We start from the raw sequence: 24,920 nt of genomic DNA on the forward strand, positions 1-24,920 counted from the left end.
CCAAAAGTCTGCAGTCAGTCCTGTCGACGATGCTGCAGATGGTGAGCTCTGCTTTCATCTCGCTAGCGAGACTGCCAGTCTTCACCAAATCAGATAGCCGCCGGAAGCCAGAGAGGATTTCCTCCGATCCATAGCGACACACATCATTGGTGCCGACATGAGCGACCACCTGCAGATGGGTGCACCCTGTACCCTTCATGGCATCCGGAAGGACCCTTTCCACATCTGGAATGACTCCCCCCGGTATGCACATGGAGTGCACATTGGTTTTCTTCCCCTCTCTTGCTGCCATTTCCCTAAGGGGCCCCATTACACGCCTGACATTGGAGCTCCCAACTACCAGTAAGCCCACCCTCTGCGACCGCCCGGATCTTGCAGACTGAGGGGCAACCTCTGGAACAGGACAAGCAGCCATGTCAGGCCGAAGATCAGTATCACCCTGAGACAGAGCCTGAAACCGGTTCGTCAGACAGACTGGAGAGGCTTTCCGTTCAGCCCTCCGGAATGTCTTTCGCCCCCTGCCACACCTTGAGACGACCTCCCACTCTACCACAGGTGAGGGATCAGCCTCAATGCGGGCAGTATCCCGGGCAACAACAGTCGTAGTCCGATCAGGGGATGCGTGGGACGAGCTGGCCGTCCCCGACAAACCCCCATCCGGACCCCCACAGTGATGCCCATTGGCAACAGCCTCAAGCTGTGTGACTGAAGCCAACACTGCCTGAAGCTGGGAGCGAAGGGATGCCAACTTAGCCTGCATCCGAACACAGCAGTTGCAGTCCCTATCCATGCTAAAAACTGTTTTGCAAAGAACGTCTGAACTAATCTACAGAGAGCGCAAACAAATCGACAAAATTTAAACGGTTATTAAAATACAAGATTGCCTAGTAAATGCAGTAATGCTGCTACTTGCGCACTGCTGACACTGCTCGGCGGTGGAAGGAGACTACGCGAATTTACACTATTCAGGTACTAAAACGCAATGCTACACTCTCAAATACTATAATACGCCAGAAATTTATGAATTAAACAATGCAAGTACCAAAAACACGCAAAGAAATTAAGAATTAAACTATGTAACAAATGAGTGAGCTAGGAGTATACGACTTGCTGCTGCAGCTGCTTATCCAACGGCGGCAGGGAGCACACTGACTGTGACCAACCGACACTGGCCGTTCAAAACAAAAACAGAAGACAAACGACTACGCGAATTTACACTATTCAGGTATTAAAACGCGATGCTACAACTCTTAAATACTATAATATGCCCGAAATTTATGAATTAAACAATGCAAGTACCAAGATAGAAATTGAAGCTGCATGTGAGACTACTTGAGTAAGACTCAGCATCAGTAGTGGGCATAAATGATAATTAGATCCATCTATTACCCACCAGAGTCATCTCCTGATGTAACCAAAGACTTTAGGGAAAAACTCAGTTCACTTGTATATAAGTTCTCCATTTATACTGTTATCATTGGTGGAGACTTTAATCATCCAACAATCAATTGGTAAAATACAGTTTTGTTAGTGGTGGGTGTGATAAGACATCCTGTGAAACTTTACTAAGTGCCTTCTCTGATAACTACCTGGAACAGATAGGTAGGAACACCACTCATGATGGAAATATATTGGATGTAATGGCAACCAATAGACCTGACCCCTATTGAGGATGAGGATGTCCACACCACAACTGGTATCAGTGACCATGACATGGTAATGGCAACAATGATTGCCAAAGTACAATGGACAACTAAACCAAGCAGAAAGATACACATGTTCAGTAAACTAGAAAAAAAAAATGAGTAGTGTCATATCTCAATTAGGAACCACTTATGAACTTTCTGCACAGGGCAGGAGCATGTAGAGGAACTCTGGCTCAGGTTTAAAAGAATAGTTGACCATGCACAGTTCATAATGGGAAGTTTTCAACATCATGCAGAGATTGGCAACTTGCTCTAAATGTTCAGAAATGTAAAATTGTGCACTTCATAAAGAGAAAAAACATAATATCCTATGACTATAATATCAACAAATCACTTATGGATTTGGTCAACTCATACAAATACCTGGGTGTAGCACTTTGTAGGGATATGAAATGGAATGATCACATAGGTTCAGTTGTAGATAAAAAGGTAAAGCAGGTGGTAGACTATGGGTTGCTGGTAGAATACTTGTCACTTGTGTGACCAGTTCTAGAATGTTGCTCAAGTGTGTGAGACCTGCTTAGAAATCACTTGTGTGACCAATTCTAGAATGTTGCTCAAGTGTGTGACACCTGCACCAGATAGGACTGACATGGGATATTGAATGTATACAGAGAAGGACAGCATGAATGGTCACAGGTGTGTTTAATCCATGGAAGAGTGACGGAGATACTGAAGGAACCAAAATGGAAGACTCTTGAAGATAATATGCTGAAAAAATAATAGTTTGACTTTCAGCCACCAGGGGAAAATATGGCACTGTAAGCAGTCAGAATGTAATGTGGGTCAGGAAAAGGGGAGGAATGACCAAACACATGATAAAGTTCGTTCTGGCATGTATATTAGGATATGGGCAGAAGTTAAAATATGTGTTCAGTATGGTCTCCAGACTCAGCAACATGCTGCTTCCATAACACTACATGGTTGACAGTTCCTCACAGCATATCTGTTGTAATCAGAGTGATATGTCATGATATGCTACCCTTCAGATCAGGAAAAGTCTGGATACACCCCCGATAGACACAATCTTTCACATATCCTCACAACAAGAAGTGACATGGATTTAGGCCAGAGGAGGCAACACATCTTGAAATTATGTAGAGATGATGCAGCTCTTACCAAAGGTTTCTTGATGCAAATATTTCAGCTGGCAAGCAACATGTGGTGTTGCCCCATCTTGCATGAAAATACCGTATTTACTCGAATCTAGGCCGCACTCGAATCTAAGCCGCACCTGGAAAATGAGACTCGAAATCAAGGAAAAAAAAATTCCCGAATCTAAGCCGCACCTGATATTTGAGACTCGAAATTCAAGGGGAGAGAAAAAGTTTTAGGTCGCACCTCCAAATCGAAACAAAGTTGGTCCACTGTAATATGAGACACAATTTAGTTCGAATGAATGACGATGCAGCTACAGTAGTTTGTTTCTAGTCTTAAGCTTAGCTGTTAAGCTTTACCATGTAGCCATTGCTATGCGTCAGGTGCGCCGTCCGTATTTATAAGGGTACCATTCCTTTTTCACGTGCTTCGTCTGCTTTGAATTGATTGCTTTTCTTTGATCTGATAAGTGCCGTTCTCTTTGTTATAGGTGTTTACCGGAAAATGCATTACTGTACTGTCATGCATTGTTTGTAGCATTCTGATAATGAGGGTTTACGGCCTGTCGCTGCTTGCGGCATGGCTTGCTTTTGTGCGCACTACCGCCCTTCCCTCTTTTTTTTTTTTTTTTTTTTTTTAAAAAAAATCATCTCATTAGCGAAACAATGGCAAGAGGCTGCTATTTGTTGTTACTTATGCTGCTGCTTTCTTTATGATAGATGTTCTGAACGAGAGTTTAGCGAAAAATTTTCTCCGTTTTAAAATCTTTGCCGACACCTCTGTAGTACATTACATTCTGCACAGAAATTAGTCATCTTAGATTTAAAAATCTTGTCAATTGCCATGCTTCATTACTGACTGTATCACTATTAGGTATAAGAATAATACGAATATAAACATGACATGATATGTATATTATTCCGCGTTTGCTGTTGTCTCACTCTAGTTTCGTAGTTTATTAGGCAAACAGGATTTAAATGAGATAGCAGCAAACACGAAAGAATACAAGGAAAATGTTTATATCCGTATTAATTTTATGGTGAAGAGAATACTGCATGTGATTCACGATTCATAAAAGTTCTTATTAGCAACTATCTCTTGCCACAGGCAGGTCAAAATTTAGAACATAGAGTTGGCCATATTGACAAACATCCCAAACAGTCTTGCCAGTCGGATTTTTGTAGTACGTTGAAATGCTGCTACATTTGAAGATGAACAATACGGAATTTGTATTTACTTCGTTGGATAATGTATGAAAATGCAGTGGTCGAAACTTGGGGCGGAGATGCCAGTATTTATCTTTGTGCCTGCAAAGCATTCTTGTGTAGCGCTACATAATTCGATGGCAGAAGTTAGTTGTGGTGGCACCTACCAACATTTTTCAGAACTTCCGCTTACTTTACACTCGATTCTAAGCCGCAGGCGGGTTTTGGGATTACAAAAACCGGAAAAAAAGTGCGGCTTAGATTCGAGTAAATACGGTAGTGGTGCAGAGATAGCTATGTTCTAGCAAAGCTGGAATCATTTATTGCATAAAGAGGTTCTTATAAGGTGCAGATGTTGCCGTGCACCTAACAGACATGCGAGGTGTCATCTGGTCAAAGAAAATGGACAGAAAATGAAGGTTATAAAACCACACCAAACAATCACATAAGCTGAGTGCACAACAAGTGGTTGAGTATAACCACATATGCAGCAGTTCTGTGCATCCACAGCACCATGCAGAGTAAAAGGTGCCTCATCTGTCCAAAGATTATTCCCCAGCCACATGTCTTCCATTTCCATGTATGTCAAAAAATGAAGGGTAAAGTCATGATGTTGTAGCCTATCTTGGGAATTCATTTGGTACCGATTCTGAATATTGTAGGAATAGCAGTATAGAATCCACTGCAAAATTGTGTGAACTATTTACCTGTGGAGGGACAATTCATGTGACACAGCTTGAGCACTGTCTGCAGAATTTGAGGCATGTGTTGCATGGTCGGGTATAACTACAGCAACTTCATCAACAACTACCATGGGAATGAGCTGCCTCCCTTTTCATACTGCACCACCTAATTCATCTATTTCTTCAGATTTCTTGATCGTACTCTGTAGCTAATTTAGTGACATGTGGCCTCTTCACAACTGTTTCTGTCGATGATATTCCCACAATGCAGCACTGCTATCACTAATATGCTGACAAAACAGGTGCTGGGAGTGCATGGTCTTTCTTCTCAATAGCATTGTGTGTCATGTGGAAAACTTCAGCTGTCATGACCCTTTACACTAACAGTCACTTCATGAAGGAAATCAACACGCATCACCAAACGACAAACAGCATACTGACATCAATACAGGAAACTTTTGACATTCTGATTGTTTACTGGGCCGTATTTTCACCTGGTAGCAGAAAGTGGGACTTTTTTTTTTAAACATATTCTGCAAGCGCATCAATTAATGAGCATTCCTATAATGTTTAGCATCCTGTGATGCATGTAGTCCGCATTGCAGTACTTGGAACACTGTCAGTTTAATTATAACCATGCAGTAGATACAACTAAATATCGTTTTGACATAGCATTCTCTCTGAAGAGTAGGTCAAAAATATCTCATACAAACAAATGGATCACAGTGGATGTTAGGAAATCTTGCACACAGAAACAGTTCCTTTACAGAATAACTAAAATGTGTCCTACAACACATGAATTTAATGGGTATTTTAAAAGTTATAAAATAATACTCAGGAACACAATAAAAGATGCCAAAATGATGTAAAATGACAGATACAGAAGAAACACACCCAATAAAATGAAAGTTATTTGGATTATTGTGAAGAAAGAAACAGAAAGCAACAAAACTAAAATTAATAATATCCAGTTGAGGGAAAATCTACAGACTGTCAGCAAACAAACTGATGTAGCTAATGTGCTTAACTGTTTTTTTTAATGTAGCAGAAAAGCTTATTGAATCAAGTGTCACCCATAAACATCCCACACAAGTGACATCAAATATTGATGAGGTAGATAACACAATAATTCTCTTGCCAAAAACACTCATTATGAATAGATAACATACCAGACTTTGTCGTTTACTCTCTGAACTGCTGACTTATCTAGTAAACCTGTCCTTCTCAACTGGTAACTTAGAACTATTTCACAAAAAAGAAAGCCAGGAAGAGGTGTCAAACTATAGACATCTTTTTGTACTGTCTGTATTTTTGAAAATTCTAGAGACACTTTCGTATATACAGATGTCTAATTTTGCCCACACACATTATAAAAATAAGTGTATGTGTGTCCTAAACAACTGAACTGATTTCAGCCAAATATGGTACACCTATATTTTACTGTCAGGCAACAATTTCTGTGCGTGTAAGAACCACCTAGCTACCTATCACAGTTCAGGAGATATAGCTTCATAACCAATGAGAAGTATGAAAAGCTACTGCATAATGCATGATGTTTAATTTTATTACTTATGTGCTACTAACTCCATTCACAATAAATTTTGCAGACAGTGAACACATATGAACCTACATAATTGTATCATGGTACCATACATAATTCCAGAGATATGATATCACAAACACTGAAATGCATGATAAAATGCCACATCCTGCATGAAATTTTAATACACATATTTTTTTACTACTAAGGCACTCCTACACTCAAATCGACTTAAAGAATCTCTGACATCTAGCATCGTTTTTGACAGCTTTCAACTGTGAAGTGCAAATGTCTGTAGATGAAAACAATAACCTTCAGTAGAGCCATGAAAAGGTGTTGCCATTTACTTCCAGAAAAGCACATTGTAGGCACATGAAGCAGCTGCACCTAGCATAAAAAACTGTTTATTAACTTGGATACTGCACTTGTACATTGGTACATTATACATACTGTTTTTTTATGACAGTTTCATTATTTCAAAGGTTTTTTTTTCATGGATACATGGAAATAAATTTTTTTCAATATTATGCTAAAAAAACAGTTAATTTTTTGTTTTAGTTTCTAATACAAAATTGGCAAAATGAATACCCAGGCAATTCCGAGTTTGTTAGGTAGTAACTAAGTATAATATACTAATACGATCACAGCATTGTTTTAGGAAAAGTCACTCAACTGAAATAGCAACCTTTTCTTTTCTTTATGAAATGCTACAGGTCCTAGATAGGCAGCAACATGCCCTGAGGATATTACTTGACCAATCAAAAGCTTTTTATACTATCTGTTAAGAAAGATTACTTGATAAGATTCAGAATTAGGGTATTAGGAGACCAGCTTATAACTGGATTAAATCATATCTCCATGGGAAAAAAAGAGTCTCACAGAGATAACCCATGAAGTAAATGGGGCAGTCAGTATCAATCAGTCGGATTTATTAGTGGTCAAATATATAGTAGAGTACTGTGATGCAAACAGAAGTCTGGAAAAAACTGTTGCAATGCACATATTCACCACCCAGAACAGGACACCAGTAATAAATACTGAAACTAATGGACAAACAATCCTAAAAACAGAGAATATGAAGTTTCTCAGTGTATGGATACAACAGAATACAAAATGGGATACATGTGTAGACCACATAAATAGAAAACTAAGTACACCATGTTTCTTAATAAGAGTACTAAGAAACTCTAAATCGTATGACAATCTCAGGGCCATTTATTTTGCTTATGTTTATTCAGTATTGAAATATGGAGTAGCATTTTGGGGAAAGTGTGGAACGTGTTTGAGATCCTTTACATTAGAGAGAGAGATTATTAGATTAATGGAAAGGCTAAGCCAAAGATCATTATCCAAGCCACTATTTGAGAAAAATAAAATACTACCACTTCCAAGTCTCCACATATTAGAAAATGTAATTATTGTCAAAGAAAAAGTAAACAGTAGCACCCATCACCCACAATTAATCTATACATAGCTACCACACAAGACAGGTAAATAATGTACATATACAACAGACAAGTACAGCACTATTACAGTAAGACATACCCCATCACAGCATCAAACTGTATAATGCATTACAAAAATCCACAAAAATAATAACAGACAATTTCAATTCAACAGTGTAGCATTAATTGGTAAAGTGCTGCTTCTATATTTCAAGAGAGCATCTAGAAAAGCAACACTGCAGCACCAATTACTATTGTTTTCATAAAGTGTATGGAATAATAAAACATTGTGTAATATTACCTTTCACTAAACTCTCTCTCTCTCTCTCTCTCTCTCTCTCTCTCTCTCACACACACACACACACACACACACACACACACACACACACACACGCATGCACGCACACACTTTTCTTCTCCCCTCCCCTCCATCCCCCCCTCCACACACACATATATCCCCCCCCCCCCTCTCTCCATCCTCAATTTCAACTTTCTCTCTTTTCCTCCACTCCCCCCCCCCCTTCCCCCCACCCCTTTTTCCTTCATCTCCCTCTCCCTACCTCTTATATGCTCTGTCCTCCAAACTCCTTTCATTTTGTTGTACAGTCACTGGGTCATCTGTGGGAAAGATCTGCATCACACTATCCCCCTATCCCTCTTCATCTCATGCATCCTTCCCTATACCCTCCCCACCCCCATTTAACTAAAATTGGGTACTGAATGTAATAAGAAAACTGTATGGATGAACTTCAACCATATAAAAAACAAAAATAGGACCAACGTAAAATTCACATTATCGAATAGCCATATTCAGCAAAACAATCACATAATTTTTTTTTAAATTATGGTTGGATGAGCATCTAAGATGGGGAGAAACATGTAGAAATGCTTAACAAAAAATTAAGTAAGTACTATTAAATATTAAGAATGCTTAAAGATTACTGTAATACTGAAACAATAGTCTACTGAGGTATGGTATAGTATTCTGAGTAAATACTCATTTACAAAGCAGTCTTTTAAGCTTCAAAAGAAACCTGTAAGATTAATAAGTGATGCTGCTTATAAAGCATCGTGTAGAGGTATTTTTAAGGAATTAAAAATCATGACCTTACCATCTATATTTATATTCAAAAGTATTTGCTTCATTGAAAACCATCAAGTTTCAGCTTTGAATAGTGAGATCCACAATTACCAAACAAGGAACAGGGATGACTATCATAGGGATGTGCACAGAAAACCAATATATCAGGACAGTGCTGTTTACAAACCAATAATTCTTTACAGCACACTGACAGATAACATCAAAAAAATACCAAACATTAATTCATTTAAAAAAGAACTAAAAAAGCTACTAGCAAACAACACCTTCTACAGCTTTAATAAATACCTGGAATTTTGCTCCAATCTGTAGTCTGCTTCATAAATCTCTGAACAAAATTTCATAATTATCAAACCATTCCTAGGTAAAACTAAACTTCTTTTATCCATGTATGTATATAATTATGCACCTAAATTTTGTGCCATATGTTACTATGACTATTTAACTAAAGTATTGGTATTTAATAGTTTTAATAAAATCAACAAAGGTGATTCACTAGCTTTTATTTTATCTGTACGTACGTATATAATTTTATAATCTAATTAAGCAAAATACTGTTTTTGTTATAAAGATGTGTTGATACAACTTTTAAGATTTTGTACATGGTCTAAATATATAATATTTTATACTGTTTTGTACTTTGACACATCCAGTATCTTGAATGTGATAATACGGGCGCTAAATAAATAAATAAAACATTTCATCAGCCTCGAAATCCACCACAGGTCAAACATCAAGGCCATTGCCAAGCAAAATGTACGTTGATGAAAGGAAAAAAAAAAAAAACATGTCTGATCAAGCATGTGACCAGAGCCTGGAATTAAATTTTCACATAAAATGTTGTACATAGCCAGTAGTACCTCTTGCCTAGTTAGAATTAGACGTCTATTTAGAAATTTTATTCACCATTTACCATTAAATAAGCATTTTTACATTTATCTAATTACACGCACACAGAGATTCGCTCTGAATTTTAAAATACCCTGTTAACATTAAGCACACTGAAGAATTGTGTTGCTGTATTAAACTGAGCGTTTAACAACAAATTACACAATTTAACTTGAAATTATAAAGACATGGGCCAAGTGGAAGGTGATTTCAGGACCTGGCTCTGAGTGAGAGGGCTGTTTTTGCCTGTGTGTGTCTTGTCCATTAAATATTGGATTTGCCAATTTTGTTAGTCCGGTGAATATTTTTTATTGCATCACAATCCCTTACATTCGTTTTAATGTTCTGCAATGTGATATTTATTTATAAATTTTTAATTGTGGTTAATTTTGCTAAAGAGAAGTTGACAGTGATTATTTACTCACCACAACACTTTCTTTGTTCACTAGATGCTTTTCGATGCATTTGCATTTTCAAACTGTAAAATATGTGAGAAGACTTTCTCCACAGCAGCATTTCATAAGAAAAGTGAGACTGGAATATTTTAATAATATCTACTTGATATTCAGAAATAACTATGTAACTCAATTGTTTTTTGTAAATTGTAATATATTCTCCATAGATCATCTTGATTCAGTATGAAATCCCAAATGCTTAAGACTTAGCTTCTTTATCTCTTAACAGTCTTAGCATTAGGCAGTAGGTGTTACCTGTATTACAATGTTCACTAACTACACATTGAAGCGTACTAAATGGTGACTTTTCCCATTCACACATCAATGGATAGCAGACACCTAAAGTAGTCTGTGAATAATACCAGTTATCCATGGCTGCACATTCCTCAGTGATATTTTGAATACAGAATTATATCCACATAATATGATTTTACCACAGTGTCACTTTTTGAGCATAGATGAATAATGCTACTGATGTGTAACTGTGCACTTTTAGGTATTAGTTACCTGGAACTTTTCTCGTTATTTAGTTACTGTAATTTTCATCAGTTTGTAATCAGTGTGCTAGCAGAGAACATAAATATTTGGTGGCAAGGTCCTGCCCATCTTTTTTAAAAAATTCCATGTCTCTGATGCCTTTTGTTTCTATTTAGGTATGTGTGAGTGAGTGTCCACAGAAATATTTTACATTCAGTGGACTGAAAAGATATGATGATATAATAAATGATCTCTACTGCACTTACGGAACAAAGGAGAAGCTATTGAGTATGGAAAGCATTACAAATGCTGTCAACAGTGGTGAATGTGCAGCTTGGTATGTTCCAAGCCAGCGGGGTGAGTCATCATAATGTTATCCATGTTGGTCTTTCTAAAACACAAAATATACTCTCTTACAGTGGCTGTAGTATGCTAGTTGCTGAATAATCATAAACACATTATTTGTAATTTTCTTATAATATAGTTCACCATTATATGACCCTCAGAAATAATTATTCGGTTGTTATTGAAATGAAGCTATAGTATTCTGTAACTGAACATGTAATTAGAAAAAATGTAGTTTATAGCAATACTTTCACTGAAAACTTTGTTAGTTTTCTATGACATTCAAGTGGCACCCATTTTCATGCACCGATTCTGGTTTTAATGTAAACCCATGTAAAAACTGTTAAGCTATGATTTATATTGGTTTATTTGGACAACATGTAGCAATTGGTCTTTCTTTTCATTGATATCACACATCAGACCCAAAAATTAACATTTATTTGGACATTAATGTAAGTTTCTATACTCTTCCAGTGTCATGTGTTTGTACAAAATTCACATTCACATTACCATTTGAATTATGCATTTATCATATCTATTTGACTTCTTGCTGCCTTTTCAGATATTTTGGCAATTACTGGAAATAGAGAAATTGTCTAATAATTGCCTATCTTGTTTGGTCTTGGCCTTTTGGAAACTGGTGTAGAAATAGGTATTCTACTCACTAGCACAGCTAGAAATATCCTACATGTGGATTGCTGAAGGGTGAATGTGTACTAGGGAAGGAGGAAAAATAGACTAAATGTATTGACATGCAAATGATATTTATTGAACAAAGTACATTTACTTCAGGAAATGTATAAAAAAATTAACATATAGGCATGCTACCAATGGTGTCATTGAGAGTTATGCAAAAGGTGGGAGAACATACATGTGCAAAGGTCAAGCTGCCTTGCCCTGGACCAAAACAAAACACAGTTACAGGTTCATTCTCACATTGTATAGAACAAAACCAGTGCATTGCATGAGACCTATCCCCATGACTTGCATCTGCATACTGAAAACACTGTATACAATAGTTCACTTCCAGCATTCTAGGTGAGTCATCCCTGCATGAAGTTATATTTACACAAGAGAAATGGCACAATATGCAACCGTAACTACATTAGATAGTAAAAGATCAGCTGTAAGTTTATGTGAAAGGATTAAAACAATGAAAATATTTCATACGCTTGGAGGTTACATGCATGTAGGTAGGTGACTTTCTGAAAGTACGTGGGAGCCCATGAACATGCTCACATGGACATGCAAACTGCACCATTTGGTGGGTCTTTGGAAGGGGTGATAGGGGGTGGCAGTGGTGCAGGGGGTGCCATCTGCAGTCCTTGCTAATTTAATGCGGCGGAAATTGTGAAGCAATTCCCAGAATAACTGTCTAGGAAGAGGGACTGCAGGCTCACTGGTTCTCACTGATTATACAAGTAGCTTGCAGTGCTTGTACTGTGTAGTCATGCAAGGCCAACTTAGTGGTATGTAGTCTCCTAGCTGCTTGTACACCTATCTGGTGGCATTTTGCGGCAAGCTGTTAAGTTTCCTGCCCCTGTAATTAAACATCACATATCACTGGGAATTGTGTCAGCCATGAAGAAAAGATTCCAGCCACATTTTCTGCATGGAAAATTTAGAGTGCTCTTAAAAGATAGTTATCCTGTGCCTGTCTGACCACCATGTAATCACAGTGTTTGATAAGTTACATATAAAAGATTACGCTATTAGGGCTTACTCATGCAGAAGTGACATAGGAAAAGGAGGAGTTATTACATACATTAAGACAGAAAATAGGTTCAAAAACATTGAGACAAGTGAATTTTATAGTGATCAGCACATGGAAATGTGTGCTTGTGAATTAATGCTGAAAAATAGTTCACTTTTCATTGTAATTGCATATAGAACCCCACTGAGACATTTTGAACTATTTATGAGGAATCTGAATACTGTAGTGTATTACCTGTCAGAATGAAGCATGCAATTAATCTGTGCTGAATTCAGTGTAGAATTTTCAAAAGGATTCTGATAGGAAAAATTATCTGGAAACTTCATTTGGATCCGACAACATGGTCTCAGTAATTAACTGTTCAACAGCGGTGGATACAGATAACTGGATCCTAATTGATAATGTTTCCTTTTATGAAGCTCAAAGTAAGAAAATAACTGTTTACCCAGTAACAAATTTCTCTGTGATCATGGTTCAGTGTTAGTTAGGATAAAGAACATACTCCTCAGTGGAAATCAGTTAGAATAATTAAGGACAGCAGGACAAATGTTTTTAAGAATAGTTTACAGTAGATGACATGGGATGTAACTTATAATGAACCAAATGCTAACGTGAAATTTAATCTATTCCATGATAAATTCATATCATTATTTGAAAATAGCTTTCCACATAAGCTAGTCAAAAAGATCACTAAATAGCCAGGTAAAAACCATGGATCACTACAGGGATTAAAGAATCTTGTGAAAGGAAAAGGTAAATGTATCTTGTGGCAAGAACAAGTAGGGATCCTCCAATAGTTGTACACTATACAAAATACTCAATATTACTAAGAAATGTTATTAAAAAACCAAAGAACATGCACAAGCAGCAATTGGAGTATGCACATACTTTGTGTGTTGGCATGATATACCGGTACAACCCCAACTACTACAATCTCGTTGAATCCTGGGCCAGAGAAATACCCTTGCATGAGTGCCATGGATGCACAGACTCTGAGGTGTGATAGGCCATGGAGGTGGACCAAGGCCAATTTGCAGAAGTTGAGGTGGAGCTATGAATGAATATGGTCTGCTGAGCCACCTGAGTAGTTGGGGTTTGTAAGGAGGTTGCATCAGATATAGAGCTCAGTGATGGAACTTCATGCATTTCGTAACTTGGGCATCTCAGGTTTGGAGGACTGGGCAAAGGACAGGGTCCTGTAGTCTAGGGAGGAGGTAAGGACACAGGAGCAGCTGAGGCAGTCGGCAACAATATTTGCAGTGCCTGCTACATATTGGGTGTCTTTTGTGAACTGCACCATGTATTCTTGCTGGCAGAACTGTGTTGGCGATATCTTGATGCCTTCCTTCTGACAAAACCTTATTGTAAGAAGGCAGTGGTCAGTGAAGACAGTGAAGGGACACCTTTCAACTGAGGGTATTTCCGTTAGTAGAGTGTGGCACCTAAGGCAAATTGGTTGGCATCAGTGATGTTTGTGAGCAAGGTGGTAGTGGGGGTGGGCCAGAGGGGCGGCTACAGCTAGGTCATACTTCAAGCACTCAAAACTGTTCATCATTTGGACACTTCCTTTTGCATGTTTGCCTTCAAGGAAAAGGGCTCCTGTACACTTGTGGCATTTCTATGGTTGTTTCAGAAAAAATTTGGCATGCTGAGGAACTGACAGATTTCCTTGAATGTTGTGGGATGCAGGAAGTTGATTATTGCCTGGACCTTCTCAGCAAGTGGAGGGAGCCAGTAGCGGATACAGTGTGTCAAAGAAATCTTTCAATGGAGTACCAAAAATGCACATCTCCAGGTTAATTATAACGCCTGCCTTCTGGAGGCAGAAGAAAAACTCCTGTAGGTATTGGCAGCGCCGTGCAAGGTTATGAGAGTAGATGAGGACATCATCCAGATGTTCAAAGCATCCAGGGTGTAGTGCAGAACATTGTTTAAAAAGCACTGCCTGGTTTGGGCAATGATGTGGAGCCCAATGGCATAAAAACTCTCTTGAAGAGGCTGAAAGCCATGATAATCACTGTTTTCTCAATGTCCTCAGGGGCGACCAGGATTTGTGCGACTGCTTTCATATAATCAGTCTTGCTGAATACCTTTGCACCAGATAGGTCATTGCTGTAGCTTTGCTGGAGGGGCTCGGGGTAATGGTCAGGTTTGTCCTCATGTTTAGTGCCCAGTAGTCACTGCAAGGGCACCATGTCATCCCTTCTTTGAGGACCAAATGCAGTATAGAGGCCCATGGGCTTTTAAAGAAGTGGAGCACATTGGGAGTGGTAGCTGTCTCAATTGCAGCCTGAGCAGTTTTTTTCGTTCTTTGGTGGTATGCAGTGGGTGCTGCATAAAACTTGATCACCTGATGTTGTCTCTGTGTAGTGCTCCGTGTCATGGTGCACTTTCAGGGGGGGGGGGGGGGGGGGTTCTAGAAGGATGAGCAAGGGGAAGCAAATTCATGAGAAGATTGGCAAAAGCACCAGAATAGGATAGCTACTTGACAGGAAAGTGAATAACTACTTAGGACTGGCAGGGTATGTGACTGTGGGTTGTACCACTGATGCTGCAGGAATTCACTGGGGCAAGGAGCAGACCTTAAAGGGAAATGAAAACAGCACCAATGATAGGGTCCATGATGTTGGCAGTGGTGAAAGCCTATGGAAAGTCTCAACCGAGGACTAGATCAATGGATAAGGTGTGGGAGAAGTCGGCGGTGATGGCTGAGCAATTAGCTGTAATGAGGAGTAGGGGGGAAGTTGTACAGCAACCAGAAGACAATAACTACTTGCAGGAAAAAGTGAATAGGTCAGATATGATATCAACTAGGTATGCCATAATGAAGGATAGGTTGCAACGATTGTTTACAAATAGGTGCTGTGAGGTCCCAGAGCAACTGGATGCACCTATTGCTGGAATTCAGACTGTTCACCAGGCTCATAAGTGGCTTTGGTTTTTTACTCACTAGCACAGCTTATTGCTGTAGAGTGAGGGTGTGCTAGGGAAGGTAGAAAAACAAACTAAATGCATTGACATGCAAATGGTATTTATTGGACAAAAGATTTGGGGCCCATGAGCATGGTGCTCAAACATTTGTAGCATTGCTGCCGAAACATTCATGGTACCAGCAGAGACCACTGAGGTCCCAAACATCTTCATAGGGAGAGAGGCTGCGCCTGTGCAGGCATGCACACTGGGGAGGCTGTTGGGCAGGTGACCATCCTTAAAGGGTATAGGCATTACGAAGGTCATGCACTGTGTGCACAGTGCTTGTTGGTGTCATGTGACTGAGTTGAGCCTGGTGCAGATGTGGATGCATGTATGTATTCCAGAGCAGCATTGAGTCATTAAGTGATCCATCTCCACAGGGGTAGTGGAATGTGGGGTGAGTGGCAGGAGTGCCTGAGTTTGCTGCATGTTTGGACGTCACTACCAGTGACTGTTGCGGTGCTGGGTAACAGTCGGTAAATATTGTGCACATGGAGGCAGTGGCTGTGGTGGCGGCGGCAGCAGAGGCAGCTTTTTTATCTGATAAAACAGCCACAGCATCAGTGTTTCTGTGCAAGTGTGGCCAGGGACGTGCAGATTGTGGCAGGCAGATGTGTAAGCCAGTTGGGGAATAATAGCTGTTCAGGTATTATGTTGGGATTGGTGAGGGCGTGGAGGTGTTGAAGAAGCTGTGAGGGTTGCATATCAGTGCATTCTTAAAGCAGAATCAGTGCATGTGTGCATTGCATCTAGGATTATGCTAATTGCACTTAACTGAATTCAGACTGTTCACCAGGCTCATAAGTGGTGTTGGTTTTTTACTCACTAGTGCAGCTAGAAATATCCTACAAGCTGATTGCTGTAGGGTGAGTGTGTGCCAGGGAAACAAGAAAAACAAACTAAATGCATTGATATGCAAATGGTATTTATTGAACCAAAGATATCTACTACAGGGGGGACATAACAAATTAACATACAGCCCACAGTGATGGTAAGAGTTATACAAAATGTAGGGGAAGAAAAATATACTATAGTTGAGCTGCCATGTTCCAGACCGAAACAAAACACCATTAATGTGCTGAAATGAAGGCACAGTTACAGATTCACTCTCGAACTGCAGAGATCAAAACTGGTGTATTGCATGAGTCCTCTCCCCATGTCTTGTGTCTGTGCACTGAAAGTACTACATATATAATATTTCATGTCCAGCCTTTTATGTAGGTCAGGTCTACATGAATTTACATTTACACAGAAGAAAAGGATACAATGTTCAACCACAACTACATTAGATAGTGAAAGAATCTAACTATAAGTTCTCATGAAGCAAAATGTGGATTATAAATAAGAGGCAAAAGGAGGATGCAAGGTTTTCATAAAGTGGAGCTAAAGAGGGATGCTCAACATTTGAGAGGAAAATTGAGTAACTAAAGATCAACTGCTGATTCAAATTGGAGAAAAAAGAAGAGATCAATTCATAGGATAGGCACAAAGGTTCAAATGGTTCAAATGGCTCTAAGCACTATGGGACTTAACATCTGAGGTCATCAGTCCCCTAGACTTAGAACTACTTAAACCTGACTAATCTAAGGACATCACACACATCCATGCCCAAGGCAAGATTCGAACCTGCGACCGTAGCAGCAGCGCGGTTCCAGACTCAAGCACCTAGAACCTCTTGGCCACAGTGGCTGGCCAACACAACACCCAGTCCCTGGGCGGAGAAAATCTCTGACCCAGCCGGGAATCGAACCCAGGCCCTTAGGATTGACATTCTGTTGTGCTGACCACTCAGCCAGCGGGCGCGGACTAGGCACAGAGACACCACTAATTTAGTAGTAAAGAAAAGTGGTGATGGGGGTGGGGGTTGTAAACTACAGGCTGGCATGGGACACACTAGGATGGAGAGCTGCATGAAACCATTCTTAGAACTAAAGACCACAACAACGTTCTGATTAATCAACAAAAAATATTCAGTAAATACCAACTGCAAGTATTGTTTTACAAAAATTCTTGAATTTATTCAATTAATGTTTCCCATATATTACAGTTTTCTGCCTCCATAGCTGAGTGGTCAGAATAGATAGCAGCCATGTGGAAGTCCAGGTTTGATTCCTAGTACTGCCAAGGATTTTTCCTTGGTGGGAGGAATGGTAACAGGGTGCAATCAGCCTTGTGACTCCAACTGAAGAGCTGGTTGACAGAGTAGTAGCAGGCCCATGGTCTGGAAAGTCTGCAACGTGGCTGGGAGGCCATATGCTCCTTCAGACTGCATCTGTATGGTGAAATATACCAAATAGTTGCCAGCGTGATGAAATGCTCCCCAGTGTTTGTACCTGCCACTCACTTTTCCTAGCAGATGATGCAAATGCTTCAGCATAAAATGCATGGGTCTGCACCAAACATTACATGTGTAATGAACATCCACATGGCATAGACTCTCTCCCAGGCTGCCTATACTTGTATGTGCATCAACTTGCTATCACATTGTATTCCTGATGTGCTGACGTATCCCTTGAGAATTGCGTATTGTTTGACAGCCTTCCACAATATGAACATGAAGACACTACATCTTGTACCAGGGTTCCATACACAAGAGCTTTCAAATGCTCCCACAGATAAGTCAGTGGGTTTAGGTCTGCAGAATGTGGAGTTCAGGGAATTGCTCCATCTCCACCTATCCGTCTGCCATGGAATTTGTTACTTAGAAAGCTACAAACATTAACACTGAAATGAGGAGCTGCATCCTGCATGAAGTTAATGTTGTGTCACATTTGCAAAGGCACATGTTTTAGCAGAATGGTTAGAGTATTCTCTAAAAAAGCATGATAGATTTATCTGTTGAGACTGTGTGGAAAGCCCTAACAAACCAGTTACCAATAATGCTGGCACATACGTTGACAGAAAATCTTTGTTAATAATGTAGCTACAAAGTTTCGTGAAGATTCTCAATAGGAAAAAGCATGATAGATTTATCTGTTGAGACTGTGTGGAAAGCCCTAACAAACCAGTTACCAATAATGCTGGCACATACGTTGACAGAAAATCTTTGTTAATAATGTAGCTACAAAGTTTCGTGAAGATTCTCAATAGCCCATCCATGTTGATCATGAAAATTTACTGTCTGGTCACATTGCAACAAAGCATCATCTGTGAACAGCACATTTGCAATAAGGTAATGGTTGACACATTGGTAAATGAACCATTTGCAGAAGTGCCCCCCTGCAGGAAAACCAGTTGCTAATACTGTCTACATTACCCACTGTGCTTCGTACAGATACAGCAGGTTCTCATGTAGCACTTTCCAGACAGTCATATGTTCAACATTACTCATTGTAGATAATAGTCTTTCTCTGACACTTGGGTTGTCATCAACTGCATTAAGATGTTCCTCCTCCAGTTGAGGTGTCCTCATCCTTCTAGGCCTCCCTCAGTTGCAAGTTGTAGGCTTAAATGGACGGTGCTCCCTAAGATGATGATCAGTTTCTTTGAAGTCTTTCTGTCAGGGCACTGTTGTCTTGTAAATCTCTCCCAATGCAAATGTAGTATGCTTCGCCCATTACCATCTGCTGATCTGTGCAGAAAATGAACATCTACCTACTCTGCATTTGAGTACACTTCCACTGCACTATAATGACAACAAAGTCCATGATGAACACTGCACAGTTGATGAAGTTAGCTGCATGTCAACACAAGCAATGAAATGGGTCACATATCAACATTACCTTAGTTCAGTCAGAATAGCAAGTACTGATGGTGAATCTGCAAACTGCAACTTATTGTACATTCTAACAAAATGTGACCAAGAGAATATTTTGTACATTTAATGGAAGACAATGTTTTATGTAGTGCTGGTACACTCCGTTTTTGTGTGTTTCCCATTGTAACACCTATCACTGGAATTTGATGAGCATCTCTGTGACACTCTAGCACTTACTAAACAACCTCTTGACAAAATGCATTGCTTTTCATTGGATTTCCTGTCTCTCCTCTATTGATCCAACCTGATAAGAGTCCCAGACTGTTGAGCAATACTAAAAAATTGGTTGAACAATTGCTTCATATGCAACTTCTTTTGTGGATGAATTATATTCCCTTAAGATTCTCCCAATGAATCTCAACCTGGGATCTGATTTTCCTACAAAATTTTACATATCCATTCCACTGTGGCCATTCTAGAATGTTACTCCTAGGTTTATTATGATCATTAATGTTAACAGTGATTTATTTTCAATAGTAATAGATCTCTTTCCTATTCATGTGCAGTGTGTTACATTTATTCACATTAAAAGTCAACTGCCAGTCCCTGCATCAATCATCAATCCTTTGTAGGTTTTCCTGCATTTTGGTACAGTCTTTGGCACAGCAGCCTTTCTGTTGATGGCAGTATTGTCTGTGAACAGATACTAAGTACTTGAATATTTACATATATTGTAAACAGTAATAGCCATATAGCAATATTTATGCTACTCCCAAAATTGCCTGTACATCTGTTAATCTCATCCCCTTAAGAACAATGTGTCTCAGTCTACCTGCTAGGATGTCCTGAATTCAGTTTCAATTTCAATTTTATTGCTCATAATATGTAATTTTACATACATGTGCATTTTAACTAAGTATAAAGTTTTTACAACTACAATTTGTTTAGTTTATATTATTTCTTATTACATTATAAGTCATGATAAATTGAAGTTGCGAGGGTTGAATGAAAAGTAATGCCTCCTCCTTTGTTAATTGGGTTTGTATGGGAATATTTTAATAAATCAAACACAGAAATAATCCTTAGGGTGTGATCTTCATCTACATCTACATCCATACTCATCAAGACACCTGACGGTGTGCGGCGGAGGGTACTTTGAGTACCTCTATCGGTTCTCCCTTCTATTCCAGTCTCATATTGTTCGTGGAAAAAAAGATTTTTGGTACGCCTTTGTGTGGGCTCTAATCTCTCTGATTTTATCCTCATGGTCTCTTCGCAAGATATACATAGGTACGAGCAATATACTGCTTGACTCTTCAGTGAAGGTATGTTCTCGAAACTTCAACAAAAGCATGTACCGAGCTACTGAGCGTCTCTCTTGCAGAGTCATCCACTGGAGTTTATCTATAATCTCTGTAATGCTTTCGTGATTACTAAATGATCCTGTAATGAAGTGTGCTGCTCTCCATTGGATCTTCTCTATATCTTCTATCAACCCCATCTGGTATGGATCCCACACCGGTGAGCAGTATTCAAGCTGTGGGCAAACAAGTGTACTGTAACCTACTTCCTTTGTTTTCAGATTGCATTTCCTTAGGATTCTTCCAATGAATCTCAGTCTGGCATCTGTTTTACGAACGATTGCTTTTATATGGTCATTCCACTTTAAATCACTCCTAATGCCTAATCCCAGACAATTTATGGAATTAACTGCTTCCAGTTGCTGACCTGTTATATTGTAGCTAAATGATAAAGGATCTTTCTTTCTATGTATTCGCAGCACATTACACTTGTCTACATTGAGATTCAATCACCATTCCCTGCGCTATGCGTCAATTCATTGCAGATCCTGCTGCATTTCAGTACAATTTCCCATTGTTACAACCTCTCGGTATACTACAGCATCATGCGCAAAAAGCCTCAGTGAACTTCTGATGTCATCTACAAGGTCATTTATATATATTGTGAATAGCAATGGTCCTATGACACTCCCTTACGGCACACCTGAAACCACTCTTACTTCAGAAGACTTCTCTCCTTTGAGAATGACATGCTGCGTTCTGTTATCTAGGAACTCTTCAATCCAATCACACAATTGGTCTGATAGTCCATATGCTCTTACTTTGTTCATTAAACGACTGTGGGGAACTGTATCAAATGCCTTGCGGAAGTCAAGAAACACGACATCTACCTAGGAACCCGTGCCTACGGCCCTCTTGAGTCTCGTGGACCAATAGTGCAAGCTGGGTTTCACACCATCGCCTTTTTCAATCCCATGCTTATTCCTACAGAGTATATTTCTAGTCTCCAGAAAAGTCATTATACTCGAATAAAATACGTGTTCCAAAATTCTACAACTGATCAACGTTAGATATAGGTCTATAGTTCTGCACATCTGTTCAATGTCCCTTCTTGAAAACAGGGATGACCTGTGCCATTATCCAATCTTTTGGAATGCTATGCTCTTCTAGAGACCTACGGTACACCACTGCAAGAAGGGGGGCAAGTTCCTTCACGTACTCTGTGTAACATCAAACTGGAATCCCATCAGGTCCAGCTTCCTTTCCTCTTTTGAGCGATTTTAATTGTTTTTCTATCACTCTGTCATCTATTTCAGTATCTACCATTTTGTCATCTGTGCAGCAATCTAGAGAAGGAACTACAGTGCAGTCTTGCTCTGTGAAACAGATTTGGAAAAAGACATTTAGTATTTTGGCCTTTAGTCTATCATCCCCTGTTTCAGTACCATTTTGGTCACAGAGTGTCAGGACATTTTGTTTTGATTCACCTACCACTTTGAAATAAGACCAAAATTTTGTAGGATTTTCTGCTGAGTCAGCAAATAGAACTTTACTTTCGAATTCATTAAACGCCTCTCGCATAGCCCTCCTCACATTACATTTCTCTTCGTGTAGTTTTTGTTTGTCTGCAAAGCTTTGGCTATGTTTATGTTTGCTGTGAAGTTCCCTTTACTTCAATAGCAGTTTTCTAACTCAGTTGTTGTACCAGGGTGGCTTTTTTCCATCTCTTCACTTTTCCACATAATCACCAGCCAATTGGATACATTTCTGCCAATGATGAACAAGTTTTCTGAAGCTGTCATGGAGGAAGTCGACACTCTGTTTCCACAACCACAGCCTCACAGTTCTCTCAACATCTTCATCAGAAGCATAATGATGTCCCCACAGATTGTGTTTCATTACCGGGAATAGATGGAAGTCAGACAGTGCTAAATCTGGACTGTATGGAGCATGCCGTATGGTTGGGAGATGCAGTCTCTGAAGTTCTGCTGTGGTGGCACATGAAGTGTGTGGTTTGGCATTGTCATGCAATAGTGTAACCTACATGTTCTTGTGAAATGTCAGTTGTGTTTGCAATTTCTCTCTGAGTGATACGACAAACATCCTGAATCAATCTGTCAACATTTTGCTTGTGAAACTTGGTGGTTGCTGTCACAGGACATCCAACTCTTTGTTGTCGCACAGGTCAAATGTTCCCACCTCAACATCTTTAAACGTCCTCACCCAATGACACATAGTACTCACATCAAAACAATCACCATAAACTGCTTTCATTCTCTGACGAATCTCCTTTGGGGTGACACCTTCTGCTGTCAAGAATTCAATGACTGCACGTTGCTTAAATCGCATTGACTGACTGTCAGTGCAGGGTTCCATACTTTGCACTGTAACAACACAGCTGTTCAATGCTAAGAATTCCTGCCAACTGGAGCCGTAGAGAAGAGGCTATGGAACAAGCCCGTACCTTCTGGATACCAATGCTGCCAACTGTTGAAGAGTTACGAAGGTGGAGCCATTACTTTTTAGTCAACCCTCGTACATTATTTCTTATTACATTACAATTCATGGGAAATTCAAGTAAGAAGGGCAGTTTTGGATAAGCCACTGCTCGACTTGCTTTTTGAAAGTATGCACTGTCAATATCTTAACTTTGTTTGGTAACAAGTTATTAAAAACAGCTTCGTTGACATAGGGGCTTTTCGCTGTTAATCTTCTGTTAAACATATGAAAGTCTTTTCTATGCCTTGTTTCATAGTTGTGAATATCCATGTTTCTTTTTGTAAGCTTTGTGTCTTCTTTCACTAGCATTATAGTTTCTAGTATATACATAGCATAAACTGTGAGAATATTGTGTCTGATGAATAGGGGTTTGCAAGAAGTTCCTGGTTTTACTTTTGCTATGATCTTCAAGGCTCACTTCTGCTTATAAAAACCATTTTTATATTAGTTTGGTATGTCCCACACTACAGTGCTGTTCCATAAGACAGGGAAGAGTACACTAATTCATAATATGCAGTCCTTAGGGTTTCAGAATTAAGATATGGTTTGAAGTGGAATGATCATATAAAATTAATTGTTGGTAAGGTGGGTGCCAGGTTGAGATTCATTGGGAGAGTGCTTAGAAAATGTAGTCCATCAACAAAGGAGGTGGCTTACAAAACACTCGTTCGACCTATACTTGAGTATTGCTCATCAGTGTGGGATCCGTACCAGATCAGTCTGACGGAGGAGATAGAGAAGATCCAAAGAAAAGCGGCGCGTTTCGTCATAGGGTTATTTGGTAACCGTGATAGCGTTACGGAGATGTTTAATAAACTCAAGTGGCAGACTCTGCAAGAGAGGCGCTCTGCATCGCGGTGTAGCTTGCTGTCCAGGTTTCGAGAGGGTGCGTTTCTGGATGAGGTATCGAATATATTGCTTCCCCCTACTTATACCTCCCGAGGAGATCACGAATGTAAAATTAGAGAGATTAGAGCGCGCACAGAGGCTTTCAGACAGTCGTTCTTCCCCCGAACCATACGCGACTGGAACAGGAAAGGGAGGTAATGACAGTGGCACATAAAGTGCCCTCCGCCACACACCGTTGGGTGGCTTGGGGAGTATAAATGTAGATGTAGATGAACACGTATAGACTGGGTGTTATTTTTTTACAGACATAATCAGCTTGCTGCTTTCACGAAAGTTGATCATCTATGCATAAACCTAAGAATTAACGATCTGTACAGGTGTTTGATCAGTCACAGTTTTTTGTCTGTTTCGGCCACTTGGTTTAAAATGAATAATATTCGTTTTTTCTATGTGTGCTTTTAGATTGTCTTTTTCAAAGTGAGCTCTAGACTTTTCATTAACGTTATGTATTTCTTCAACTAGGCAGGACTCACTGTCTGCACAGCAGACACCACATGTATTGTCTCCATACATAATGATCAATTGCTTATTGTCAAGAGAACTTGGGAAACCATTTACTTAGTGTATGAATAGGACTGGACCTAAAATGGAGCCCTGGGGAATACCAAATTGTATGTTTCTTATACTTGACCTTCTCCTCTCCAGTATTTCTCCATTAGAGTATGTAACCTTCACACACTGTTGCCTACCCTTTAAATATGTTTCTAGCAATTGCATGGGTTTTCCAGTGACACCACTCTTTGCAATTTTTGATAAATGTACATCATGATGTAATCTATCAAAAATCTTTGAGAGGTCCAGAAGTACTCCTGTTGCTTGGAATTTTTCATTTATTTTTTCAAGTATATGATGGACAAATTGTACAGCTGCTGGGGTGGTACTTCGA

The 24,920-nt window shown here is 39.5% G+C and overlaps 1 protein-coding gene across 4 annotated transcripts in view; it reads left to right on the forward strand.

Moving 5' to 3' along the window:
* Positions 1-24,920, forward strand: part of LOC124788711 (choline transporter-like protein 4) — a 266,397-nt gene that overhangs the window by 63,567 nt on the left and 177,910 nt on the right. For 3 of the 4 annotated variants that reach the window (XM_047255992.1, XM_047255999.1, XM_047256007.1), the window contains exon 4: positions 10,773-10,953. In XM_047255992.1, the coding sequence (XP_047111948.1) occupies positions 10,773-10,953 (181 nt within the window). Of the gene's footprint in view, positions 1-9,697; positions 9,962-10,113; positions 10,193-10,772; positions 10,954-24,920 lie in introns of those variants that run through there. The other variant, XM_047256015.1, reaches the window with a different exon arrangement.

Source organism: Schistocerca piceifrons, chromosome 1 (genome assembly GCF_021461385.2).
Source record: "Schistocerca piceifrons isolate TAMUIC-IGC-003096 chromosome 1, iqSchPice1.1, whole genome shotgun sequence".
In the NCBI taxonomy this organism is placed as follows: domain Eukaryota; kingdom Metazoa; phylum Arthropoda; class Insecta; order Orthoptera; family Acrididae; genus Schistocerca; species Schistocerca piceifrons.